Source organism: Callorhinus ursinus, unplaced genomic scaffold, assembly GCF_003265705.2.
Source record: "Callorhinus ursinus isolate GAN/ISIS: 27379988/994484 unplaced genomic scaffold, GSC_fseal_2.0 scaffold51, whole genome shotgun sequence".
NCBI lineage: Eukaryota > Metazoa > Chordata > Mammalia > Carnivora > Otariidae > Callorhinus > Callorhinus ursinus.
Window position 1 is genome coordinate 6,386,889 of NW_027397113.1, and position 27,381 is coordinate 6,414,269.

Sequence of the window (27,381 nt, forward strand, 5' to 3'; positions counted from 1 at the left end):
ATCCAGTCCCCTTGAACCACAGCTCAAGGTTCAGGTCCCCAGCCGCCAGCCAAGGTGGAAAAGCAGCACCCCCTTCTTCCACCCTGGTGACTCCCCAGTTACAGGCTCGCCAGGATTCTCCCAGTTACAGCTGTCCTCCATTCACTGTCTGGGCTCAGGCAGGCCCTTTCTACAGGCAGAAGGCAGGGCCCGGCCCCTGCGGCCTCTCTTGCCTGAGAGGACCCCATCCTAGAGCAGCTCTGTCCTGCCCCCGCCCCCAGAGGGCCCTGCTGTCCCCACAGACCTCTCCCCAGACCAGCTCCTCTTCTGAGCCTGTCTCAGGAGCCGGCTCCTCTGTGGCCCTCCAACCCCACGTTCCCTCCGTGATGGGACTTCACACCAGAGTCCTCTTGCCATTGGGCTGGTCCCTCCACTCTGGGGTCTCCCTCTCTATCCCTTTGTCCTGTGGTACCTGGGACCCCTTGTGAGCCATTGCTCCTCCTTACCCTGCCCTCCCAACTTTGCCCCCGCCTTGACCCAGTGTCTCCTCCCTACTGTGGGGCAGGTACATCCACTACGTGTTTGACCTGGGGAATGGCCCGTCCTTGATGAAGGGGAACTCAGACAAACCAGTCAATGACAACCAGTGGCACAACGTGGTGGTGTCCAGGGACCCGGGCAATGTGCACACGCTCAAGATTGACTCCCGCACGGTCACGCAGCACTCCAATGGCGCCCGAAACCTCGATCTCAAAGGTGGGGCCTGGGGCCTGTGGAGAAGGCCTGGCCTAACCCAGACACCGCCCCCCCCCCCCGCCCCCGGCCGCAGCTAGCTCTCCCCCGGCCCTGGGATCCTCTCTCTCCACCGCCACCGTGGTTTCCACCTCATTCCCATTCTCTGCTGTGTCCAGCCTGATGTTTTCTCTTCAGCTCTCCTCTGAGGCTGCCCTCAACAGGGGAAGCCTGGCCACAAGATGTGCCTTGCGGGGAGCTTGGCGGCCTCGCTCTGGAGCTAGGAGTAGGCAGCCCAGGGCTGCTGAAGGCCTCTTGGGCCTCCAAGCCGGAGAAGCCTGCCTTGGCTGAGGGCTTGAAAGAGAATGGGGAGCTCAGCGTCCTGGCAGGTGCCTCCCCAGGTGGGGTGGGAGGGGGCAGTTGATAAGGGGAGGAGGGAGTAGCAGTCGTGGACTCCCTGTCTGCTGCCCTAGTTTGGGCATTGGCTAGGCTGACTTGGGGGGTTCTTTTGGACCCGGGCTCCCCTGTAGGCTCTGTGTCACACCAGGGTCACGCATTCCCCAGGGCCTCTGGGAAGCTCTCAAAGTCACCAACGCCTGCCCTCAGAATGGGTGCTTGAGAGAGCAGGGAAGGAGCCTAGAGCCCGGGTGTTGGACCAGGAGTGAAGATGAGCCCTGCAGCTTCTCCAGAGCCCACCGGGGCAGCATGAGCGGCCTCCACTCGCCCCAGGCAGGCCTCAGGCCCATGGGGACCCCTGCGTGTCAGTGTGACTCAGACTGTGTGGACTTGGGGAGGGTCCTCAGAGACCCTCTTGAATTCACCCCCCTCTTGGAGAGGAGAAAATGGGAGCTTCAGAGGCCAGTGAGCTGGAGGCAGAGTTGGAGCTAGAAGCTGGGTCTGGTGCCGTCAGAGTGCTGCCAGTCCCCCCAGCTCCCAGAAGGGGGCAGTGTGTCACAGGGAATCCGGGGCGGCAAACCCGAGGGTGGGGGTCTGGGCTCCTCTGTGTTTTGAGGAGCCAGTGGCCAAGACTGTGTCTTGCCGAAGCTCTGCGATGGGCTGGCCAAGATTTCCAGGGAGTTGGGTGTGATGTGGCCAGGCAGCGGGGCGTGGGGTCAAGTGTCCCTGAGGAGAACTGCTTTCTGGAGTCACTCACAGTCCCCAGGTCCAGCCCCAGCTGTTGGGGAAAGGGAGCTGGGTTAGAGCACCCGGGAGGGAAGTGAGAACTGGCTGGGGGAGGCCTGAAGAAGCCCTGGGAACAGGGAGAAGGGAGGGAGTGGGAGGGGCCCAGGGAGGGCATCACGTCTCTGAAAGGCCCTGATTACAGGCCGGAACTGGAATCAGATGTGTGGGAGAGCTCACGGAACCCGTTCTTCCAGCTGCTCCCCACCCCCCCCCCCCCAAGCAAGCCCGCCCTGGGCATCTGGGCTTCTCTGGGAGGGGAGCAGACAGATGGCAAAGTGGAGAAAGAAGGAGGAAGAGGTGGGGTGGGTCGTGGGATCTCTGTATGGAAACTGGAGCCTGGGAGGGGATGCTGCAGGCTAGGAGGACTTGTCAACCAGAGGCTGGTGTCCTGGGAAGGGACCGGGGGCCAGGATGCTGAGGTTTTGACCCTCCCCCCTTTACAGGGGAGCTGTACATTGGTGGTCTGAGCAAGAACATGTTCAGCAACCTGCCCAAGCTGGTGGCCTCCCGGGATGGCTTTCAGGGCTGCCTGGCCTCAGTGGACCTCAACGGACGCCTCCCAGACCTCATCGCTGACGCCCTGCACCGCATCGGGCAGGTGGAGAGGGGCTGCGATGGTGAGTGGAGGGTGGAGGAGTTAGGGGTGATTCTGCAGGCTGCAGGAGGGCCAAGCTGCAAGGGGTGCATCGGGGCGGCTCTGGGGCAGGGGTGCAGGGGGTGAAGGGTTGTTTGCCCTTCCTGTTGCCTCTCACCCTGGCCCCTTATCATAGTTCGAGGCCCAGCCTAGCAGTTCCTGAGCACCCGTCCGCTCCCTGCCCCCCATGCCCCTGTCAGGATTTGTCCCTTCCAATCTGGCAGGGTTGAGAGCAGGACCTCCCGCCTGGCTCTGAAGCTTCCACACCTCCTGGGGAGGGAAGGGGCTTGGCTGAACGGGGGGTGTTCCTTCCTCCTGCCTCTTCCAGGCCCCAGCACCACCTGCACCGAAGAGTCCTGTGCCAACCAGGGCGTTTGCCTGCAGCAGTGGGACGGCTTCACCTGTGACTGCACCATGACTTCCTATGGAGGCCCTGTCTGCAACGACCGTGAGTGCCCGGGGAGGGGGGGTTATGCCCAGCTATGGGGACTTTCTGGGAGCGGGGGGGAGTCTCCGAGAGCCACGCCACTTCTTTCTTATCCCTTCCTGCCACGAGAGCCAGGGGTGCTGCTGGCTACGGTCCACTCTGGAGTCTTTTCTTTTGGGCCTGTGCAGGATTGCTGCTGCTGAGTCCCTGGGGCGATCTGTTGACAGATGGCCTCCTCTCCTCGGTCGGAGCTGGTTGGACACTGCTCCCTTCACCTATAACCAAAGGCATCAGCCTCTGTTGCTATTCCCGTGAGATTTGGGTGATAGTCTTCCGTGTCTTATTTGTAGCTCCACATACACGCTATGGTGCAGGATAGGGGGCAGGCATTGACCTGCACCCCCTTTCCTCTGGTGCCCTCCAAAGCATGCAGTGGAAGTCTCTTATTTCTTGCCCAGAGTGGGCCCACTCCCAAGGGGCAGGCTCAGGCTCAGTTCCCGGGAGGCCAGGCCCAGCTGGCTTCCCTAGACCCCGGCTGTGCAGGTCCCTTGTCCCCCCTGCCCCCCGGAAAATCTCTGCAGGTTGTCCCTTGGGGCCACAAGGACACTCCTCCGTGTTCTTGTCTGGTTCTTCTCCTCCCCGTCTGGGCATCTGTCTGCCAACTTGCATGTCGTTTAAGGCCCCTCCCTGGAGAGGGCAGGGTGAGCAGCAGTCTCCACTCCCTCGTGGTTGGTGGCCAGCAGCTGGGGAGAGCTTGGGGCAGGCAGTGGAGAGAGGTGACCTCCTGTCTGAGGGGGGCTGTGGCGTTTCTCTTGGTTGATTGGGCTGGGACAGCAGCTGGGGAGAGGGCAGCCTTCTCAGGCATCACCTGAATGGTCTTCCTTGGCGTAGCCCTGCTGAGAGACCAGGGATGTGACAAGTCAGAGGCCTGCAGAAAGATACACACACACACACACACACACACACACACACAAACACACACACACACACACACACACCACAATGCAGCACTGGGCTTCTTCATTTTACAAAGATGGAAACCGAGGCCCGGAGGGGTGGGTGGATTTCTGGGGGGTAGTTAATAGTAGATCTGTGCTAAGAACTGGGGTTGCTGCCTTGCCTCCGTGACAGACCTTGGAGCCTTCGTCGTCTGGGCTTGAGTCCTGAGTCCAGGATAAACCTGCCTGTTTGGGGGCTTGGGCTCTTGGGCAGGCCTTGGTTTTTTCCTTCTCCTCTGGAAGTGTGTCTCGCCCGTCTCCCTCAGCGTTGTCCTGGTGCTCTCAGGCATGGCCCAGCCTTGAGAACCTCCACATCCCCCTCTTATCTCCAGGATTTTCTCGTCTGACCTGCTACCCTCTGTTCCTTCCAAAGCCCCCAGACGAGGGCCACCTCAGGGACACTCGAGCCCTGGCTGCTGGGGAATAAAGACAGGGCTGGGCCTCTTTCTACCCAGCTTGGTTGCTATACACAGGAGATCTGGAGATGGTGGTAACTTTGCTGCTTAATAGTAGCAATGTTCGCTGCTTGTTTAGTGTTTGGCAGCTTACAGGGCCCTTTGAATTTGTTCCTCAATGAAGTCAGGGGATGGAGACCAACCGTCCTGTTTAACTGATGAAGACCACGAGGCCGCATGCCCTAAGTCCTAGGGTGCTGGGGGCAGAGTGCAGCTAGGCCCTAGGAGCTGCTGCCTCTGTTACCTCCTGCTGCTCATTTAGGCCCGGGTGCTGGGGTTGCTAATAGTGGGCATTTCTTGCCTGCGGTGCAAGGGATCACAGTCAAGAAATGCCACTGCCCATTGTCACTACTACAGCCCCACACACTGGAGCCTTCTGGAAGCCAGCATAGTGATTGGTGGGGGTTTAGGGAGTCACGCCATCTTTTAGCAAGGGTGGGAAGAGAGGCTGGAACAGCTTTTCCAGGTTCCAGGCAGGTGGGAGGCAGGGGTAATCGGGGCTGGGGAGCAGGGCACGTCTCGGGAAGAATCACCATCCCCTAGCATTGGTCTGTGTGTCTGGTGGCAGAGCCTGAGCAAAACCATGCAGGTAAAGACAAGGTGGGTGCAGCCTGGCAGCCGGCGGGATTCTGCCTGCTGTTTCTCCAAATGCCAGCCCTGGGGGACCTTCTGAGAAGGGCAGGGCGGGAACCTGGGGCTGGGGGCTCTGCCGTTGCTCCCCAAACCATACTTCCCTCTTCTCTGGGGGTTGTGTCTCCTAAGTCTCCACACTCGGCTATTTCTTGTTCATGCTGCCTCTCTATGGCTGGTCTTGTCGGGGCCCGATTGAGGCACAAGGCCAAGCAGGAACCTGGCCGAGAGGCCTGTTCAGTTCACTCTACCCATGGGCACCAAGGAGCTCTGTGCCTGAAGACAGGGAGGAGGGTGGGCCTGGCCAGGGTGTCTTCAGAGGGTTGGGGTTGTCTCGTGGGGGAGAGACCGGGATGAGGAGAGGTCTGACCTTCATTCAGGACAGCCTTTCCCAACTTGTGGCCTCAGTTTCTCCATCTGTGACATGGGGTGTGAAGGACCTCTGTGTCCCTTTAAGGCTCATTAGTCTGCTCTGAGAAGGCAGGAGATTTAACAGGAGGGAGCCCATCTCTGCCCTGAGAGAGAGGAAAGTGGAGAGAGAATGAAAAAGAGAATATGAAGCGAGAGAGGAAGGGAAGAGAGAAGGAGGGACACTCCCTGCCATGGGGCTGGGGTTCAGGACCCAGGCACTCTGGTTCGGGACGCAGGCGCTCCCATCAGTTCTGCTCCGGGGTTCTGTCTTCCAGAGCCCGCCCCTCGCAGGCAGGCAGGTCTGCCCCTGTCTCTGTTTCTCAGCTCATCCTCTTGCTCTGTCCCTCTCTGCAGCCTCTATTGATCTCTTGCACACCTCTCTTCTTTTGTACCCTCTGTCTCTCCCCTCGCTCCCCAGCGTCACCCCCTCCAACTCTCTCCACTTCCCACTCACTGATATTGATTGGCCTCTAGGCGGTTTCCCTTCCTCTCCTCTCGCTGCCACAGGCCCCTCCCTCCCTCCCTCGGGGACCATACATTTTCTGCCTGCTCAGAGCTTTGTCAGTCTCTATTCCGGAGCCAGGGGCCTAAGAATGGGATGGAGAGGGCCGGAGGACAAGGCTTTGGCGGACCCCAGCCCTGCTTCGCAGGCTGCCGTCTCTCCTCCCTTCTGAAGCCCTGTAGCACCTTGTAGCCTTCTCTTCTGAGGAACCCCTTCTTCACTTCTGGAGGGCCTGAGGCCAAATGGGAGCCCCTGTCAGCTCAAGAGGTTGGGGAGGTGGCAGTGGCAACAGAGGAGCTGTCCCGGGTGCTGACTGCATTCGGGAGCCGCTTGAAGCACGTGCGCGGCTCTTGGTGACAGTTTTTGCTCCAAGATGGAATTCAGAATGGATAAGCAGGAGCCAGCCCTCCCTCCCTGGGCGCCCCCATTCTCTCTCCCCTTTCTCACATCACCTCCCCCTTCCTTTTGCCCTTTCTTCACCACCTCTCCTCCCCACTCTACCCCACTATTTCTTTGGCTCCTTCCAGGTCCGTGTCCACCTCCCTCCCTTTTCCTTTCTCTACCCTCTGGCTCCCCCCCACATACCTCCCCCTTCCCTGGTCCTAACCCAACCCAGATTGATGTGGGTGCAGAGGTCACATCCAGATGAGGGGAAGGGAGACTCTCTGCACTTACCTCTTGGGCTATGGTAAGTGGGGAGGGAGCAGATCCCAGTGGAGGGGCACCTAGATTAAGTGGCTTCCTCAGCTGAACATAAGTGACCCAGGAAGGGTTTTGTCCTATGTGGGACACTCAGGGGACAGGTGTCCTCAAAACTCCGTGGAGGGAGAGGTTGAGGCTGGTGGAGGGGCAGGGGGAGTTGAGAGGAAGGACTGGAGGAGTCCAGCAGGGGTGTCCAGGGGGTAGGGGAGCATCCTTTGGGGGAGATGGTGAGAAGACTGTATGCGTGTGTGACATGTCTTACTCTTGAGTACCTTTGAGGCTCTGGGTCATTGTTTTTGGAGGGTAAGCTGGGAGGAGGTGTCTCTGTGTATGTTGGCCGTTCATCACTTGTGGCCAAACATGTCTGTGTGCGCGGATGTGTGCCTCTGTCCATGTGTATACCCCGTGCCCCTCCCCCGCGCTGAGTGTGAGTCTGTGTGCCAGTGTCTATGAGCACATGTATGCATGTATGTGTCTGAGCCTGTGTGTGTCTGCGCGCTCACTGGTGCCTGTATGGGCACGTGGGTGTCTCCACACCCGTCCACATCCTAGCGTGCACGTGTGTTCCGAGGGGTGCGTGCAGAGGTGGCCGTGGCCACATCTCTGCGTGCTGGACCAGAGAGCCCTACTGGGGTTCGTCCAGGTGCGGGGGAAGGGAAGGAGGAGGAAGAGAGCTGCTTCTCTTGCTAGCCTCAGTCCTGTTCAATTATTCAGCAGGGCCTCTTCTCTGAGGCCGGCGGGAGGGGTGCGCGCGCCCGGAGCGGGGGAGGGGCGGGGCGCGCGCAGAGGAGAGGCGAGCGCCTAGCGGGCTAGCCAGGTGCCGTGCGGCGGAGCTGCCCAGCGCCGCCCGCAGATCGGGAGCCGCTCGGGTCCCTCTGCCCTGCCCCCTCCTCCTCCCGCGCTCCTTCTCCCCTCCCCTCTCCACTCCTCTCCTTTCCTCCCTCCCTGTCTCCCTCCCTCCCTCTCTCTTCCAGCCCTCAGCCTCTGCAGCAACACTCCGCTGCCTCCATCTCTCCGCCGGAATCTCGCAGGCTCGCGCCTTTCCTCTGCTCAGCCCCGCTCCCCTCCTCTCCTCTCCCCTCCTCTCCTGCCTTCATTCCCCCCTCACCCGGATTTGCTTCCCTCCTCCCTTCTCCCGCCCCCCCCCCACCTCGGCCGCTCCCTCCTTTCCCCGGGCTTCCGTCGGGCGGCAGCGGCAGCAGCGGCGCGGCCGGCCCTAGTCTCCGTCGATCTCCCTCTTCTCCCCTCCAGTCCCCCTCCCCCCTAGCTCGGTTTTTCCGCAGGATTTCCCCCGCTCTCCCATCCCTGCTTGGCCCCCGCGCCTCCCCTGCCTCCCCACCCAGCACCATGCCCCCTCCCCCGGGCGCTCCCCCGGGTTTCTGACGGCCCCCCTGCGCCGCTCCGACCCCGCCGGGATGCGGGCAGCCCCTTAGCTCCTCGGGATGGACCCAGGCGTCTTGGACCTTGGCGTTGCCGCTCGGCGGACCTCGGATTCCCCGGCGGGATCCAGTTGATTTCGTTGGCTCCGGACCGAGGCTTGGGCTCTGGTTTTCCTTCTCTTCACCCCCTTACCCCCCCCTCCCGGGGCTCGGAGCCGGAGGGGGGCTTCGCGGGGCTGCGCAGCCCCGCGTCCCCGCCCCCGGCCATGGGGCTGTGAGGCGGCCGCCCCCGGGCCGAAATGCCCCCCGGGGGGAGCGGGCCGGGGGGGTGCCCGCGCCGCCCCCCCGCCCTGGCCGGGCCCCTGACGCCGCCGCCGCCGCTGCTGCTGCTGCTGCTGCTGTTGCTGGGGGCGGCCGAGGGGGCCCGGGTCTCCTCCAGCCTCAGCACCACCCACCACGTCCACCACTTCCACAGCAAGCACGGCACCGTGCCCATCGCCATCAACCGCATGCCCTTCCTCACCCGCGGCGGGCACGGTAAGTGGCGCTGCCGTGGCCGGCCGCCCCCCCCCACGCCCCCTCCCCGGGCCTCCCGTGCGCGCGGCCCTGGCCCCGCGGGCCGCACCCCGGCTTGTGCGCGCCGGGCTCGGCGCCCTCCGCTTCGAGGGCCCGCGCTCCCTCACCGGCCAGCTCCGGCTCCCATCTTCTCAGCCCCGCCCTCGCCTCTCCAACAGCCCCTTCCTGCCTCGCCCTCAGCTCTGCCTCCATCACTCATCTCTTGCCTCACCTTCACCTCCTTCTCCCCGTCTGGGGTTTGTCATCACCTTCCTGTTTCCGCTCCGTCCCCTCCCGGTCTCTGTCCTTTCATCCTCCGTCCGGCTCGCCCCTACCCGATCTCTCTCCCTCATCGTCTCCTCCATCTCTGCCCCTTACCATCTCCCCAGCCGCCTTACCTCCACCTCTGTCTCTCCCTACCTTCCCATGGCTGCTCTAGCATCTCTGTGCCTGGGTTCTTATCTGTGTCCCCCCACCTGTGCTCCCCTCTGTCCCATCTGTCATCTCGGCCTCTGACATGTGCCATCCTTTCCTCTTTCACCTCTCCATGTCCGTCTGTTTCCCCTCTGTCCCTCCAGCAACCTTCCTTTCTGTTCCCCCTACTGTCCTTCCATCACCTCCCAAACAGGCGGCTCCCTCCACTGTCCCAGCCCTCTCCCAGCTTCCTTTCTCCTTTGCATGCCCCTTCTTCTCTGCCCTACCTCCACCTCTGACCCCCAGCATCTCTCACCTCTGCAGCCCAGTTGCTTAGAGATTACATTCCCCCATCCTGGGCTCTCCATCACCTTCCAACCCAGGCTCCCTGTAATCTCCCAGCCCATCTCCCCATCACCCCTCCGCCCAGTCTCTCCCTCATCCCCATTCCAGCCTCCCTATCACCCCGTCACCCCCACGGCAGGCTCCCCATCACCTCCCCACCCAGTCTCCCCATCGCCTCTTGTGGCAGGCCTTTCTTACTTCCCACTGTCACCTCTTATCTCAGCCCCTCATAACCTTCCATCTCAAAACCTACTTCATCTTCCCTCTCAGACCTCATCACCTTCCAGTTCCAACCTCTATCACTTGTTTCCGGCCTGTGTCACCTCCCGTCTCAGGTCCCTCATCACTTCATAGCTTCAACCCCAAGGTTCTCTGGATGCCATTTCTGACTCTGTACCTGTCACCTTCCATCTCTGTCCTTTCTGGTCTTGTGGACTCTCACTTCCCATCACCGCACCCCACACCTTCTGTCTGTGCACTATCCATCACCTCCGCGTCCGGCCACCTTCCCATTTCACCTCGTTTCCATGCCAGACCCCATCACTTCCCACCTCAGTCCCTCCACATTCCACCTCAGACCCCCTGTCACCTCCCATCCCAGAGGCTCCATCACCTCCCATTTTAGTCCACTCATCACTTCCCTTCCCTGTATACTGCCATCAGTTTCCATAGGGGGCCCCCCAACTCTGTACCTCTCTTACTTCCTGCTTCTGCACTTACATCACCTCCCATCTCTGTACCTCCTTCGCCTCCTAGACCCGTCCCCCATCACCTCCCATCTCTGGACCTCTTTCGCCTCCTAGACCTGTCCCCTATCACCTCCCATCTCTGTACCTCCTTCACCTCCTAGACCTTTGCCCCATCACCTCCCATCTCTGTACCTCCTTCACCTCCTACACCTGTGCCCCCATCACCTCCCATCTTGACTCCCATGGTGTCCTGACATCTCCAAGCTCCCATCATCTTTTATCTTGACTCTCCTGGGCTCTCATCACTGTACTGTCACCAGGTCTCACTCTGTACCTTTGTTGCCTCCCATTTCTGTGCTTCCATCACTTCCCATTTCTGCCCATCCATCACCTCTCTCTCTCTCTCTCTCTTTTTTTTTTACTCCACTTTTGTTCCCCCCTCATCTTCCACGCTTATGTCTTCCTCCCTTCCCGGCCATGCCTCTCAGGCCTACCGGGTCTGCGCTCACCTCTGCCTCCCTAGTCCCGCTCCGCATCTGTCCATCCTTGCTTCCCAACCTTTGCCCCATGTCCCTTCCAATCTTTTCACCCCGTTTCTGCTCTCCTCTGCTCTCTTACTTCGTCTTTAGCTCATTTTTCATGCCTCTATGCCGTCTTTGTCCACTTCCCAAGAATGGCCCCTTCCCAGCCCCCTCGCCATTGCTTTCTTCTCTCTTACCCAGCTCAGCGTCCCTCTGCTCATGTCTGTCCCTGCCCCAGCTAGGGTCCTCTCCATGCAGCACTCTCTCTCGGCTCCCTCTTCCTCCACTTTCCCAGCCTGCACCTTCTCCGACTCTTGACTCTCTTCTTCTCCCCACGAGCTCTCTGGCCCTCTGTGCCTTCCTCCCTCCTCTTCATCGCTCCTCTGGCTCCCCAGAGGCCCAGTGTTGCTCCCAAAGGGGCCCAGATAGGACACAGTCTTTCTGCGCACTGAGGCGAGACATGGAGGGGTGAGACACAGAAGGGGAGGCAGGGATGTTGGGGGAGAGTGTGTGCAGGGAGGGCCAGAGGACCAGAGGTGAAAGAGGAAGGGATCGAGAAAGGAGTTGGCTCAGGGGAGGTGAGCAGATTGGAAGGAGGGGCCTTCCTTGGAGTTGAGTGGCACAGGGAGGCTCAGTGAAGGAGCTGGAGTCAGGATGCAAAGAGCTGGGAAACCAGGAGAGAAAATGGAGGAGAGAGTATGGGTGGGAGTGTGTGTGTGTGTGTGTGTGTGTGTGTGTGTGTGTGTGTGTGTGTGTGATGTTGGTGTGGGGGTTGCCTGAGAGATGGCCACCCCCTTGCTGTGCAGAGGAGAAGAACAGCCCCAAGAGGGCTAATGGCTGCCCAGTGCCACATGGCAGCAGAGGGGAGCAGGAGGGTGCTGCAGGACAGGGATGGAAGGTGGTAGGAGCCTGAAGGGAGGAGCCAGAAAAGGTCAGGCAGGTGAGAGCAGGGAAGCGGGTCAAAGGGCAGCTAGAAGAGTAGGGAGGAGGCCACCTGTTATGGCTGACCCCCACCTCTGCTGACCTTAGTCATGAGAAGAGGTGAAGGGAAGGCTTCTCTTGGGACCCCATGCTTGGCTAGAGGAAGAGGCCAGCTTGGGAGAGCTTTCTAGGAGAGGGGGAGATCCTTCCTCTCTGCCCCAACATCTCCCTAGCATCCCCCAGTGTGAGGGAGCCTCTCCTTCTGCACTCGCTTTTCCATGTCCCTTCTCTTGGCTTCTCCCTATATTTCTCTTTGCCTTCCTTCCCTCCTCTTCACTCTTTCCTCCATTTACCTTCCATCCCTCAACCCCTCCTGTTACACAATATCCCTACCGACCTGCCAGACACCCATTGACACCCCTGCACCAGATGTCAGTCTGGGCATGGAGGGACCAGTACACCTGGCTCCTAAAAGTGCCCCGAGGGGGTGACACTCTCCTGGTTCTTGACCCCGATTTTGGTTTCAGAGCCTTTCAGCCCCTCCGATCTTCATTTCTGCTACTCCCTGAAGCGGGGGTGGTGGGGGTAGGGGGGTGGAGGGGTCAGTTCCAGCCTCAGTTCTGAGTCAGTAGCTTCCAGGGTTCTGGATTCATCACTCTAGCTTGCTTCTAAAGGGGGCTGGCATTGATCTTGATTCTGAAAAGGGGTGTGTTAACTTGGGTTTCTGACTGGGTGGTTATGGCCAAGAAAGGGCACAAGAATTGAAGGAATATTGTTCTGGGATTCTAGATCAAGAGAGCTGAGCCCAGGGATGTGGACCTGTGGAGGTCCCCCTGTGTTGTGGAGGTCCATATACAAAGAGCTGGTACGGGCTATGGGCACCCAGGACCGTGGCTTTTCGGGATTGTACAGGCGTTTTAGCTTCTCAGATTCTAGGTCTACCAGAAGGTTTTTGTCATGGCTTCTGATGCTGCACAGAGGCAGGCAGATGGAGGGTCTGCACATGTAGTTTTAACCACAGGGGCATCGCTTTGTGGGTGTTTTTTTTTTTTTTTTTTTTTACAAGAAATGAGTTTATTGTTTGGGTCTGCATTAGCTAACCATTATTAATGGCTGGCTGTTGTGTTTTTCTAGAATGCAGGTGTGTGGGAACTCTAGGGAAGATTCTTGATCATTTAGTGTTTTACTGGGGTCAGTGAATTTTGGGGTCCAGGAGGCCCAGACGATGTTGGGTGTAGACAGAAGGTGCCAGCCCTGGGCCGTTGGTGGTGGGTACCTGGGTCCGTGGCACCTTGTGTGTGGCCAGAGGCTCTCTTGCCTTGGGCTTCAGGGTTGTGTGCCCCCCTCCCCCCTGCTAGGCACTATGTAGCTCACTAGCTAGATGGGGAGGTCAAAGACAGTGGGTCTGGGCCATCCTAGAGTAACATTCTGGGCCTTGGCTTAGGCCCCTCCCCCGGAGCTCTTTCTGGAAACTTTCAGAGGTTCTGGATGCTGTGTGGTGTCCTGGCCTCCTTGTCTGCGTGCCCCCGGGGAGTCTGGTGGCCAGGGGCATGGAGGACAGCTTGCAGGGGGTGGGGTGGGGGGAGAGACGGGAGTTACCTTCAGGGCCCTGCCCTCCTGCCTGCCATCCACCCCCCCTGCTGGAGGGAGAAATGTCTCCCCAGGGTAATTACTGCTGCCCCAGTCCAACAAGCCATTCAGCCTTTTCAAGAGATGCGTCTCTCCACCCGATTCCCCCACAGTGTAATAAACGCCCTTAGGCTTTAACAGGCCTGCCCCGTGTAATAAACTGGCTGCAGGGTTAGAACAGCTGGGTCGTAAACCCCGGGGGAAGCCGGGCTAGCAGGGCCTGGGCTGGGGACTGGGAACCGGGGTGGGGGGGGTGGGGCGGGGCGGTGGGGGCTGGAGGGCTGGGGCGGGGCAGCCTTTGGCCTCGGGGGCGGGGACATGTGGCCGTCTTGTCCCGCGTCCAGCCGGCCCCTGCCCTCGCTGCCTGCCAAGGCCCGTCTTTGTGCGCTCCCCGCCATGCTGCCTCGTGCCTCCTCCCGGAGCCTGCCTCCCCACACTGGGTCTTTGTGTGCAGCTGGGTGTGTCCTCGCCTGTGTGTGGGTGTGGGGTCTGTGGGTGCCTCCCTGGGGACGGGTCTGCTGTGGGGCCTGGGGCTTGAGTGCCGGCAGGAGGCCTCAGTGCCCTGTGGGCCGTGGGGCCTGCCTGCTCCTCAGACTCTCTCTGGGCTCAGGCAGGGTTCTCTCCAAGGCGATGTGCTGTCTGGGTTCCTGGGGTGTGGAAGTGAGGAGGAAGGGCTTCCTTTCCCTTAGACCTGGGAGGTTTGGAAGCAGGTCCCACGGACATAGGGTTTGGCGGGTCTGAGGTACCAAGGAACCCAATGAGCCCCTCCTGCGTCTGACTTGGGGGACCCTGAAGCCCATGAGGTGAAGAGGCAGCAGTCTCTGGTCAGGGAGGCTGGGAGAGGGGCTGTGTGGAGGAAGGTCAGCAATCTCAGTGCCCCTGGCCCTCCCCACGCCCCAAATTGGGACTTACAGCTTGTGAGTGGCGGGGGGGGGGAAGGGAGGACCCTGGGTATTATGGTTGCCATGGAAACAGCCGGTTTTCCAGAGTGCTGCAGTGTTGGGAGTGGAGAGGCTGCTCCTGGCTGAGGCCTACCCTGCTCCCAGCTTGCAGGCCCAGCCCCTTCCGGGCAAGTGACCCGCCTGGGGTGGGGGTGTGGCTCACTGTGTACCCTACCACCGGCCAGCTCTCCTCCCTAATCCTGGGTCCCCCATCCTGAGGGTTCTGCCCTCACCATGGGGCCTCCAGGGCCCCCAGGTATAAAGGATACCTGGTCTGGGGGGCAGGGGGCAGAGCCAAGCTCCCTCTGTCTGCCAGTTATTAGGCATCAGGGTGGTTCTTTCCTGCCTGCCCTGCCCTGCTCTGGGGCCGGGGTCATCTCTCCTCTCTGGCCACATCTGGGGAGTTAGAAGGCATTGATGACAAGTGCTCTGGAGAACAGCTCCTGCCACCGCCCCCCCCCCCCCCAAGCCCTGCTGGCCTCACTGCCTCTCTGGGACCCAGGCAGCAGCCTTCCCTTCTCAGCTCTGTCCTGGGCCTGCAGGTGGTGCAGATGGCGCCTCCCTCCTTCAGGGGCCTGGGAGCTTCCTGGGGTAGAGCCCCCTCATCCCTGCTGGTCCAAACTGCACTGGGGCTCCTAGTCCCTGAGGTGAGAGATGCCCCAAGGTGCTTGAGGGGCCTTAGCGTTACCAGCTGGGCTGCCCTCTTGATGGAGCAAACATGGAGCGGGTTTGCACGCCTCCGAAGTGTCTCATGCCTCAGGCCCTCCTCTGACCTCGCCTTACCGGCTCCTAGCTCCCTGACCCCAGGGCTTTCCTTCCTACCTGGAGGCCCCACTTTCCTCCCAGGCTACTTCAGGCTTTTGCCCTCAGGCCCCACCTGCCTTTCTCTCTCTGGGTAAGTCCTCCCCTGAACCCCTCTCCCCCAAGAAGTGCTTTGAGAGGAGTTGTTAGTGGCTAATTATTTAATTAAGCATTTGATGAATCTCATCTGCTCCATTTATGTTCTAAAGAATGCAAGATTGTTCTCTTCCTTCTCTGAAGGCCCCGGAGTACTAGTCCTCTAAGGCTTCCCAGACAAGGCTCCCGTCCCGGAAACTGGGTGACCAGCCCCCAGCTCCCACCCCAGCCATCCGTCTGCCCCCCACCCCCCCCCCCCGGGAGCCCAGTCAGCCACAGGAGGGAACATGGCGACTAATGGGGTTTATTTTGGGGCTGAGATCGTTAGGGACCTCACACCCGCCCCCGGCAGGCAGCCGGATGGAGGAGACTAAGAGGGGGAGGGAGGGTGGGGTGGGGGAGGGCGGGGAGAGGGAGCCTTCATCTCTGGCTCCCATTCTCCCACTTTCCCTCACCTACACCCCTCTCTGTCCCTCTCTGTCCATCTGTCTCTCTGCCTCCTTCCTCCTCTGTCAGTCTCTATTCCATACCACCACACCCCCAGCCCCAATACCTGTTTCTTCTTTGCCGGGTAAGGCTCCAGGCACCCCCTCTTTTGGGACCCAGGCAGCCCCCTAATTGGGAGTGGAAGCAAGGAGTCCTAGGCAAACTGGGACCAGGATTTCCAGGGGTTTGGGAGGGGCTGGGGGCAGGTGGTGGAAGGATGCCAGGCTGTGGGCTATGAGTCAGAGCTGAACACAGCCCCTGCGCCTCTCGCCATCGCCTGGGGCTCCTTTCGCCTTGGTGCCTGCTCAGCTTGGCCCCACGGAAGCCCACACCTCTAATCTGTCACCTCCGCCAGCGCCGAGAGAAGTTGAGTTGGTGGGGCCCAGGCCCCCCGGGGCCCACCTGCCCTCCGTACACTTCTCGATCCCCTTGCAGCCTCTCTCTGGCTTCTCTCTGTGTGTCACTCTCTCTGTTGCCTCTCTGTGTTGCTGTAATTACAGCTAGAATTCTTGATGAGGTAGCTACATCTGTCTGTGCGCGTGCACAGGCTCTCACCGGGCACCCGCCCGCCAACTGTTCCCGAGGACTGCAGGGCTGGCGGCTGCTGTGGGCATCACAGCCCAAGCCCGGTGGCCCTGTGCTCTGGTTGCAGCCCCTAGGGCCTGCCAATTTCGCTCGCCTGAAGTCATATCTCCCTTTCTCCCTTCTCTTTGCAGCCGGGACCACATACATCTTTGGGAAGGGGGGAGCGCTCATCACCTACACGTGGCCCCCCAATGACCGGCCCAGCACGAGGATGGACCGCCTGGCCGTGGGCTTCAGCACGCACCAGCGGAGTGCTGTACTGGTGCGGGTGGACAGTGCCTCCGGCCTCGGAGACTACTTACAGCTGCACATCGTAAGGATCTAGGGCCCTGGCCCCTGCCCCCAGCCCCCCGCCACCCCCGGTCTTCCTACCCCAAATCTACTCAGTCCTCTCATTACCATGGGATCAGCACCTCGAATCTTCCCTCATGTGTTCCCCAATTCCTGGAGGTCCCTCTGCGTGGCTCTGCCTCTGAGGCCCACTCCCTTCCTGTCATGCATTCCCACAGCCACCCTAGCTGATTGGAAGCTCTGCACTCCCCACTCCCTGACTCCATCTGTGTCTTCTGACCTTCCTGAACACAGGGCCTCCTTGAGCCTTCTGGGCCTTCTTGCAGCCCATGAAGTGTCCCCACATGGTGACTGGCCTGGGCCACCATCTGCTCACTGCTAGACCACCCAGGGCAGCCCGCTGTGTCCTGCCCAGATTCTCGCTCTGCTTCTTTTTTTTTTTAAAAGATTTTATTTATTTATTCAACAGAGAGAGACAGCGAGAGAGGGAACACAAGCAGGGGGAGTGGGAGAGGGAGAAGCAGGCTCTTCACTGAGCAGGGAGCCTGATGCAGGGCTCGATCCCAGGACCCTGGGACCATGACCAGAGCCGAAGGCAGACGCTTAACGACTGAGCCGCCCAGGCATCCCTATCTCGCTCTGCATCTTCACATCTCCTGGCCCCGGCGCAGTCCGTGCCTGCTCCTCACCTTGATTGTAGATCTGCGGCTGCCTCTGCTCTGCCCTTAACCGCCGCTCCCATGACCTTTGCCCTCCCAGTGGCCCCTTTACCCTGCCTCCCCTGTACCCTCTCTGTCAAGCTCCCTCCTCTCTAACTTCTTGGTCCAGCACCACATCCCCACCTGGACCTCCTGGCCCACTTGGCTCTGCCCTTTTTTGCCCATCCTCCCGCCTCAACCTCTGCCGCTTTCCAGTGCCTCCCTCTGGGCCTCCTGCCAGACCTACCCCTATCTGCCCTCCCCGCCACACCCCTGCCCCCTTACACTTCATACCCCCCCTTCCACACTACCTGCCATATCCACCGTTATTGCATATCCCCCTGCTCACCATACCCTCCACCCGCCATACCCCCTACCCCCCATACCCCCTACCCTCCATAGCCCCTACCCGCCATACCCCCTACCTTCCATACCCCCTACCTCCATACCCCCTACCTCCATACCCCCTACCCCCCATGCCCCCTATCTCCATACCCCCTACCCTCCATACGCCCTACCCTCCATACCTCCTACCCGCCATACCCCCTACTCTCCATACCCCCTACCCTCCATACCCCCTACCTCCATACCCCCTACCCTCCATACCCCCTACCCGCCATATGCCCTACCCATCATACCCCCTGCCCACCATATGTCCTACCTGCCATACCCCCCTGTCATACCATGCCGCAACCCCCTCACCACCATATTCACAGCTCCTCTCAGTTTTCATCTTAACTCTGGTCTTCAGGTAGCCCCTTTCCTTCCTTGACCCTTTCTCCATCTCTAGTCCTACCCCATACCCTTCCCAGTGGCCTCTGGCCTTGCTCTGTTTCATTTCTGCACTTAGCCTCTTCCCTGTCCCCTTCTCATGGTTTTAACCCCTGGGCCTCTGACCTCAATCTCCACTTCCACCTGTAAGTCCCCTGCTGCCCACATCCCAGGTGCTGACCATGACCAGGACCCCCTGAGCCGGGGGATCGAGCAAGGTGGCCAGGCTCTCTGTGCTGGAAAGATCTGGGTGAGGGGGTCCTGGGCTTTAGGGGGACCAAGGAAGTATGTTTGAGCTCTGGCCTCTCCCCATCTGACTGGACTATGGCAACTGGCCCCTCCATGCACATCAACTTTTCAGGGTCCCCTGGCTGCACACACCTCCCCCAACACCAGGGAGCAAAGGCAGGAGGTGTGAGATGTCCCGTGGGCGGAGTGGAGCTGGAGTGGGAGCCGCAGCTGCTGGGTGCTGGACGGGGGAGGCCAGGCAGAGAAGTGTGTTGGAAAGGGGTGCGGAGGGGCGAGTCGCCGGGGGAGAAGGCCTGGAAGGTTCGTGCCTGTGTGAGTGGGACAGTGTCTCCGGCTGGAGGTGAGAGACTGTGGCTGTGGACGGCACACATGAGTGTGTGTGGCGTGTGGGGCTGGGAGCATACTCTGTTGGTGTCAGGACTGACAGTGGGACCTCGAGGGACTGTGGTGGAGAGGCTCGCGGCCCCTGATCACGTGTGCTGCTCCCCACGTGCCTTCCCCAGCAGAGTGGTATGTGCTGTTACTCCAGTCTCCTGGCCTTGTGGCAGGTGTGGCTGTGTCCCCGTGGCCCTGTCTGGGAATGAGGGCTGTGCTCTGTCTCCACACACTCGCGAGAGGCCAGCCATGGCTTCGGAGCTGACGGCCTGGGTTTGAGTCTCAGCTCTGTCACTTCCTTGCTCTGGCCTCGTGCATTCACCCCATGAGCCTCAGCGTCCTCATCTGTGGAGTGGCCCGATAACAGGACGGTAAAAGGACAAAGGGAGTCTGTGAGGTTCCAGTGAGACTGTGTGTGTCAAGCCCTCAGAACACGGCCCAGCCTGCAGGAAGCGCTCAGTATCTGCTCCCACCCCGAGCGTCTGGGATTCCAGATCTGCCTGTGCTCTGCGTCTGCCTGGTTGACCACTCCTGCGGGTCTTTGTGTCTGTGGGTTTAGGAAACAGGGCTCCCCAGCGCTGAAGAGATAGTGTAGGGGCTCGGGGTGCAGGGAGAAGGGACCCCCTCTTCTCTCCCAGCATTCCCCCAGGCCTCACCTGGCTCAGGGTTATGGAGGGATGAGGCCTGGTGCCTGGTGCTGCAGAGGGCAGGGGTGGGGCGCCAGGTGAGGGCTGGGGCCCCGGAGGAAGGGTGGGAGCCCTGGGAGAGGCAAGCTCTGAGGGGAGCACCGGGCGGGCCAGCCGGGCTGAAGCCCCTGGGGGACAGCCCCCAAGCCACCCCTCTCCTGGGAACACACCAGCTCCTGCTGCCGTGCGTCACTAGCAGCTCTCGGAGAGTGGGGAGGCGGCAGCAAAATAAGAGAAAAGCAATTTGACGTTTCTAATAAAGCGTCGCTCCACTTTGCCAAATTAATTTTGACTCCCATAATTATTTGCTGTAGGAGCGGCCGCGTTCTCCCCACTGCCGCCTAATGAGGTAATTGGGGAATTAGGAATTAATGACTTTAACAGAAGTGACAACTGACTTCACGTCGGGAGCAGCTCTGGGAGCTGCCTCTCCCCCGGAGTGTATGGCTCTGAGCTCGGTTGCCTCCTAGGAAACCCGGGTGTCCTGCCTTCCAGTCACCCCCGCAGGCCTCCCTGGCACCCCAGCTCCCAGGTGGCCTCTACTCCTTGACCACCATCACCGTCTGGCCTGAGCCTCACAGGGAGAAAGCCCCTGAGGCGTCCAAGGGGCTGATGCTATTCCGGGCGATGTTATCGCTAATAATAGTACTGAGGAGCATCGGCTGTTTCCCTCATGTGTGTGGGGAGCATGTGATCATCCAGTCTCCCTGGGATGTTGTCAGTCTGTGGGTGGTGGGTGCGTGGGGCTTGTGAATACTCTTTGTTAGGCGAGCCCGGCCTCAGTTTCCCTGCTTTACTGCACCTGAGGAGAGATGCTGCATGCGTGTATGACTCTGTGTGTGCATGTGTGCGTGCGTGTGTGTGTGTGTGTGTGTGTGTGTGTGTGTGTGGCGGGGGCTTTCCCAGGTTCTAGGAGGGGGAGAACTGGGCCCACAAGGTGGGAAGGGATCAGGCCTGGATCTCCCAAGTGAGCCACAGCTGCCCACCCTGTGCCCTGCTCTCTGCAAAACCCCAGTCTCCGCCCCATCTGTGAGCCCCACATCCCATCCTCAGTGCCACCAAGCTGCTTGGCTCTGTTGGACGAGGAGTTGGCAGGTGATTGGCCCCCATGCCCAGGCTGGACTGGGGTAGTCTTTCAGGAAGACCTGTGTGAGTGTGTATATTCTCTGATGATCTGGGTCCTATGACTGTGTGTGATTCAGGGGGCCTAAGTGAGCCTGTGTGGGTGTCTGTCCTGTGCAGGAGGAGGGCTGTGGGGGACTCAGGAGGCTGAGCTCAAGTGCTGCTGGCAAGTGCATGGGAATGGAATGGGAGCTCAGGTTTAGGGCCTCCTGGGCCTTCCGCTGGCTTCTTTAGGTAGGTGTCTTTGGTCTCTCAGGGGGATTGGCCTTAGTAGCTGCTCAGATCATCCCCCTGCAGTTTGAGTCAGTGTCTCCCTAGACCAGTGGGAGGGAGAGCGCACTGGCTTTGGAGTCAGGCCAACTGGGGTTCAAATCTGGGGTTCTTTTCCTGTGATGTGGATTTGGGGGTGTTACTCAACCTCCCTGAGCCTCAGTTTTCTCCTTGGTGAGCTGGGAATGCCATCAGCTTCCTGAGAGGGTTGCTGTGGGGATGAAGAGAACAGAGGGCCCGGCACATTTTAGGGGTTTGGTGAAGTGCTCCCTCTCACACCAGTGCCATCAACAGAACTCTTCTGGGGCTGGATCCTGGGTGGCCTCTGCAGGGGTCCCCAGGCCCTGCCGTGTCCAGAGCCTGGGACCCTAGGTCCCAGAGGTTGCTGAGACTGACTCTTTGCTGCCCTTCTCCAGGCCTGGGTCTCTCACTTTCTTCTTGTGTCCTTCCTCAGCTCCCAGCCCCATTGTCTACCCCTTATACCCACACACTCATCTTTCCTTAATAAGTCTACTTTGGTTTGTCTCCCTGATCTCTTTCCATACTCATCACCCCCCAAAATACAGAGTTCAGACCCCCACCTCCACTCCTATGATTTCACACTCAGGCCTGACCAACATGGGGCCTGATGAGATGCCAGGAGAGGCATGTTGATGCCCTAGTGCAGGGGCCCCGGGGGACCTGCTCCGTGCTGAGCATGCAGAGAAGGGGAGGCTCGAGGCTGGGGGTGGTAGGGAGCAGGGAGGCCAGTCTTTCCTCTGGCACGGAGGAAAGTGTTGGTCATGCCCTAGGCAATCCCCCACCCTCTGAGCTTCCATTGGCCCCCAGCTTGGTCCTGGCCACCATGTCTGGGGCCTGGACTCAGTGGCCCTTGCACAGAATGGGTGCCCTGTAAACATTTGTGAATATTCTGAACGAACCAAAAGGCAAGAGGCAGGTGTGGGTAGTGGAAGTGCTCCCGGGCCAGGTTCTGCGCCCCACTGTGGTCTGTACCCCTCTGAATCTCAGGTCACTCCCATGCCTGCGAGTGAGAGAGAGGCAAGCCTGCCCACCTCTTTGGGCCGGTGAGAAGGTCAGCAAAGGCATGATGAGGAGATGTGCATTTTAAAGCTGTGAAGTGCCACAGATTTGGGCCAGTGGTCACAGGTGGAGTTCTAGAAAGAGTGAACTCTTATTCCCTCCCGGTTGCTGACCTCTACCTCCTTGTCCCCAGGACCAGGGCACCGTGGGGGTGATCTTTAACGTGGGCACGGACGACATTACCATCGATGAGCCCAACGCCATCGTGAGCGACGGCAAATACCACGTGGTGCGCTTCACTCGAAGTGGCGGCAACGCCACCCTGCAGGTGGACAGCTGGCCGGTCAATGAGCGGTACCCGGCAGGTAGGCGGCGCCGGCGCGCGGAGGAGGTGCTGCGGGCGGGGCGGGGCGGGCAAGGCGGCCTCTGATAGGATCGCTGCCTGCGCCGGGGGCGGGGCTAAGCGGGGAGGTTTCCGGCCGTGCTGGGGCTGGGGTGAGGCCGCGCGAAAGGCAAGGCTAGTGGGGACGTGGCTAAAGAGAAACGTGGGCATTCGCAAGGCGGAGCTAGACCTCGGTGGTGGGAGTCTGTGGGCTAGGGAGGGGGCGGAGCTGAGCTGGGAAGGCTGCAAGGCCAGGGTCCAGGTGGCGGTGGGGGAGAAGAGAAGAGGAAGAGGGGTAGAAGTAGGGAGAGTCTGACGCGACCGAGCAAAGGATGGGCTTAGAATTGAGGGACAGGCCGAAATGAGGCAGATGCAGAAACCAAAGAGAGATCCATCAGTAACCCAAAATATATCTCTGCGAGGAGGCAGGCCTGATCCCAAGGACGGAACCAAGGAATGAACCAAAGTCTTTACAAAGAGCAAATCTGATCCATATCAGGAGGTCTAGATAAAGGAAGAGAAGTGACCACAGAGGCTCAGAGAAAAGGAACCCCAATGTCTCAGGGAATAAGGGACATGGTGAAAGGGAGAGAATGCCAAGTGACAGGGGTGCAAGCGCATTCCACAGACCTTTACAGGGAGCCTCCCAGGTGTCAGGCTCGGGCGACACGGGGGAACAGGACACAGCCTCTGCTTGCAGGGAGCTCGCAGTCTGGGGGGGGGGGGGAACGGGGATGCAAACGGACCCCGTTCGATAGCGTCACACAGTGTGATGGCTGTGGTGGCCCAGGACAAACCAAGGTCTGAGGAGCAAGGGGAGGGAGGGGGTGAGGACATAGGAGAGATGAGGAGGCAGAGAAAGAGCCTCAGAGTGCGGGGGAGCCAGGGGAGGGGCGTTGGAGAGATATAGGAACAGTCACTGGGACAGTAGCAGAGACGGAGGCAGCCCCGGAATGATGCAGAGAGATATATGGAGATGCTGTGGCACGGACCCAGCCAGTGGGAGAAGAGGTGGACAGAGCCTTGGGAAGGAGAGGAGGAGAGCCCAGCGCGGGAGACCAAGGGGGAGGGGAAGGGAGCCACTGCAGGGGAGAACTGCAGAAATGCAGACTTGCGGAGGTATGATCTGGCTGAGCGACCCCGCACAGTCACACATGGGGGCGACTGAGGAGAAGGGAGAGCATCTGCAGCCTCAGTCCCTCTCTGAGGCAGAAGTTATAGCCAAGGCGGGGGCAGAGAGGCTGCCCCACGCTGGCTGAGAAGGGTGTGGGCAGAAGGACAGGGAAAGGTGCAGGTGTGCAAACCCTCATGGGCCCACTTACACTGGCAGAAAGATGCCAGTGTAGGTTCCCAGCTCCCCATCGTGCAGGCTTGTGCCCAACCCTCTCTGGAGCTAAAGAGAACCACATTCCCCCCCCCCCCCCCCACGCCCCCGCCAAGAAATACAGAGGCTAACAGACATACAGGCCAACCACAGACACATGGATGACAGCAAAGACTTGTGAGGTCAGACTGACATAGGAGAAACACGAGCCCTGCCGAGGGACGCCAGCCTACACCCAGGTTCTGGGCCTGTGTGGGGTCGCTGAAGCACACAAATACTCCTGTGTGAAGTGTTGCAGGTGCACAGGCTAGGCTGCGCGGGTGTGATTACCCTACGGCCATCAGTCTTCTCTCTCTCTCAGCCACACACATGTGAGGGCAACAGTGTGGTAAGAGTGAGGACTCCAGCCTGGGCTGAACAGGGTTGTACTGGGAGGACATGAAGGCTTCACCACATCAAGCCATGACTTGGGTCCAGAGCTTCTTCCCTTGGGGCCCCTCAGGCCAGGGGCCAGGTTGGAGGGTTCATGCCTGCTCTCTTCTGCTCAGGGACCCCTGGCGGGGGGTGGGGAAGACTGGTGGGTGCCCCCTCTCTCACAAACCAGGGTAACCTGGTGCCTGCCTGTGTGCAGTGTGAGGGCAGATGGTCGACGAAAGCCAAGTGTCATCCTGAGCCCCACTGGCGGGCTGGGTTGGCAGGCTGCACTGGCCCAGACCCTGGGACTCCAGACTTTTCAGGAGCACAGAGACTCAGCTCTTAGGCTCCGAGTCCTTTTAATCCTGGACCTCCTACTGACAAGTCATGTGGCCTTGGGTGAGTCATCCGGCCTCTGTGAATCTGTCTCCACCTCTGAAAGATAGGGATAATAGGCACCTCGTAGTAATAACCCAAGAAAGCACTAGAAAGGCATGGCATAGAGGAAGTGCTCAACAAACAGAACTTTGGTTAGAACTGTTATGTGCTCCAATGAGGCAGATGTGCATTCTTCCCTTCCTCTTGGGACACACACAGGGACCTCTACACAGACACACACGGGAGGTCTCTGAGAGCCTACTGCCCTCCTGAGTCTCTGGCTCTGCATATGTGCTCCCCCCCTCCTTGCTGTGCCTGACTCCCTTCTGGCCCCTTCACCTCTCCTCCAGTGTCTTCTTGGTCCCTCTCACTCCCATCCCCAGGCTGGGATGCCCTGTGCCACCTCTAGCAGAACAAAGAACACTACTGGTCACTTGCCAGTCTCCCCTGCTTGGCTGGGGCACTCTGCGTGTAAGGGCCAAGCCTTCGTCTTTGCATCTCCAAAACCCAGCACGAGGAGTAGAGCAGGCACTTAAGAAATGTTTGCTGAGTGACTAAACGAGTGAACAATCCATTTTTACTGAAACACTAGTGACCTAAATCCATAGGGAAGGCAAGGTCTTGTTGTGTCAGAAGCACCTAGGGAGGCAGCAGCCATGCACACACATGGACACGTTGTGTGCTCGTTCACAGGAGATGTCCACGGCAGGCCCGGGCCCAGGCCTCACTGGGGGCACACACAGCCATGCAGTGTGAGAGGAGCAGGAAAGCCGCCCCCCCCGGCCCCCGCCAACACGTTATTGAACACTGTACATGGTTTCAATGGGAAGAGTGGCCAGATTCCCCCAAAGGAAATCATTTCCATTTCCACTGCTACAGACTAGGGTAATCCACAGCCTGTAGGTGTGGGGAGGAGCACACCGAACTCCTAGGCACACTGACAAACCCCTTTCCAAAGTCTGTTTCTCTCATATAGGCGCGCGCGTGCACGCGCGCGCGCACACACACACACACACACAATCTTTGCTCCCCATCTCCAGGGCCTGGACAATGATGAGTGGAGAGAGGGACAGGCAGGGTGGAGAAGGGATGGGGTTAGGGATCAGGGGGAGGAGCCTGAAGGAGAAAGGCTAGTGAGTGACGGGGGTCAGGAGCTGGGCTGGGTCCCCAGGGCAGAGACAAAAGGGGACCAGAGCAGAACTGAGTCTGAGGGTCTTGGAATGGGGCTGAGATGTGGGGAGAGAGCCGCCAGGCAGAGGGGCTTGGGAGGGCCTGTGGGGAGGGAACCAGGGCAGGCTTAGAGGCATGGAAGAGATGGCTGCAGGAGAGGTGGAGAAGGCCAGAGGGGTGGGTGGGGTGGCGGGGTGGCAGGGTGACCTGTAGGGATGGTGGGCAGGGTGGCAAGGCTGCAGCAGTGGGCCCTTTGGGGAGGGCGGGATGGGGGTGGAAGCCGGTGGGGTAGGGGTGTGGGGTGAGCTGGCAAAGAAGGCGCCTCGGGGAGCTGAGCACGGAAGGGAAAGGGAGCTGAGTGCCTGCAGAAGTGGTTTAAATGTCACTGTTAAGTGTGAGTGCCGGGCCACCCCCTAAATGCCGCATAAACCCCACTTAACCCACCCCTCCCAGTTCTAAACCACCCTCTAAACTCAGTAACCAGCTGGGCCACTGAGGCCCCCCCACCCCTAACTTAAACCCGCTAAATGCCCCTCCCTGCCCTCACTGCCCCGCTCTGGGATGGGGAAGGAAGGTGGGCACAGCAGCTTTGAGCACAGATAAACCTGTTTAACCTCTGACCTTTGACCTTCCAGCTGCCTTTTCTTTTCCATCCCCTTTCCTTTTCTTCTATGTCCCTGTCTTTTTCTTTGGGTCACTCGTGCCCCTCGGGTGGGGCTGGCTCTGGACGGGAGCCTAGGGAGGGGACGGGAGGATGAGGGACCCAGTGCTTCTTCTCCCGCCTTGGGTGGACCTTCCCCCCTTTCCGGTGGATGTTGCTGCTTTACTCTGAATCTCCTGAGAAACGCGTAATTACTTTGCTAACTCCTTTGGACTTCGCCGCCTGAGAAACCTACTGTCTTTCTAAACTTTTCCAAGGAAACTTTGATAACGAGCGCCTGGCGATTGCTAGACAGAGAATCCCCTACCGGCTTGGTCGAGTAGTAGATGAGTGGCTGCTCGACAAAGGTAATTAACCAGAATTAATTAATTAATTAATTAATTAACTTTAAAAACACTATCTTAAAGGTGCAGAGCTCTCTCTTTCCCCACCGTGCCTTCCCCGTCGCCCGCCCCTTAGCGGAGGCCTGATGATCCCCCCCCCCCCGGGATGCCCTCCCCTTTCCTCTCTGGAGTCAATCATCTGTGTCTTTAGAAGTAGAGTGGTGGTTCTGGACAGGGCTGGGTTTTGCTCAGAAGAGGGAGAGTCCTTGGGCTCTTTCCAAAGCTGGGATGGGCTAGGATAATCCACGAGCTGAGCCTCCCGAACCTGGTAAAGCAGGCTGGAGTGTAGATCGGGAGCAGGGTTTGGTGAAGGGCCGGCCAGAGGGCCACAGGGCGCTGAAAAGCAGGAAGTGCTGATCCTAGGATCCAAAAGGAGGGTGGGAAGGCTTCACCGGGGTCATCCTAGGAGGAAAGGGAAGCAGCCGGGGGGGGGGGGCTCACATCCTACAGGAAAGACCCCCACCCACCCACCCAAGGGAGTGGCTGTGGGACACTGTCTCCGGAATGGGCCCACGTTGGTCTGGAAGGCCTCTCAGAAGTAAACAGAGGCGGGGGTAGGGAGAAACTAGGAGGTAGGGGCAGGGGCAGCCGTCCCACAGGGCTTTCTGTGCTGGCTGAGCGGATGAGGAAGACAACAGGCTAGCTGAGTGGCGAGGCACTGCTGGGTGTGAGGGAGAAGGCCACTTGTCACCAAGGGAAGTTGGGGCCAAGGGCAAAGCCATCCCATTCCCTTCGGAGAGGGGGCGAGCTCTGTACCTCTAAGGCTAAACTCTAGGGGGGAAGTAGCACTGTTAAATCCCCACCTAACCAGCTGATAACTGTGCTTTTAAATGTCCACTGGGGCCTGCCCCAGCTAAAACCCCCAAATGTCACCTCCAGCCCCCCACACAGCCAGCGGGGACTAAACATGTTGATAACCAGATGTGATAAATCCATAACAGGACAAAAAGTTAAAGGGACTGTAACAGACATCGCTAAAACCTACAGCCCCCAGCCGCACTGGGCTGCTCTCTCCAGCGGGGCGAACTTTAACCCTTTGAGGAGTTCATTGCGGGCGGGGCTGCAGGGGCCAAGTTCGCTAACCTGTGTAGCTTCCTCTCCATTACCCAACTCCCTCTCCCAGAATTAGAGAGGCCAAGGGAGCAGCTTGGGCTGAGGCTGGGACAACTTGTG

General features: G+C 59.7%; 1 protein-coding gene across 17 annotated transcripts in view; it reads left to right on the forward strand.

The window, feature by feature from the left end:
- NRXN2 (neurexin 2) overlaps positions 1-27,381 on the forward strand; it is a 98,202-nt gene that overhangs the window by 52,534 nt on the left and 18,287 nt on the right. For 11 of the 17 annotated variants that reach the window (XM_073883518.1, XM_025879285.2, XM_073883520.1 and 8 more), the window contains 6 exons: positions 545-735; positions 2,337-2,510; positions 2,856-2,975; positions 16,146-16,327; positions 21,690-21,861; positions 26,083-26,172. In XM_073883518.1, coding sequence (XP_073739619.1) covers positions 545-735; positions 2,337-2,510; positions 2,856-2,975; positions 16,146-16,327; positions 21,690-21,861; positions 26,083-26,172 — 929 coding nt within the window. Of the gene's footprint in view, positions 1-544; positions 736-2,336; positions 2,511-2,855; positions 2,976-7,505; positions 8,569-16,145; positions 16,328-21,689; positions 21,862-26,082; positions 26,173-27,381 lie in introns of those variants that run through there. The other 6 variants (XM_073883523.1, XM_025879287.2, XM_025879290.2 and 3 more) reach the window with 5 other exon arrangements.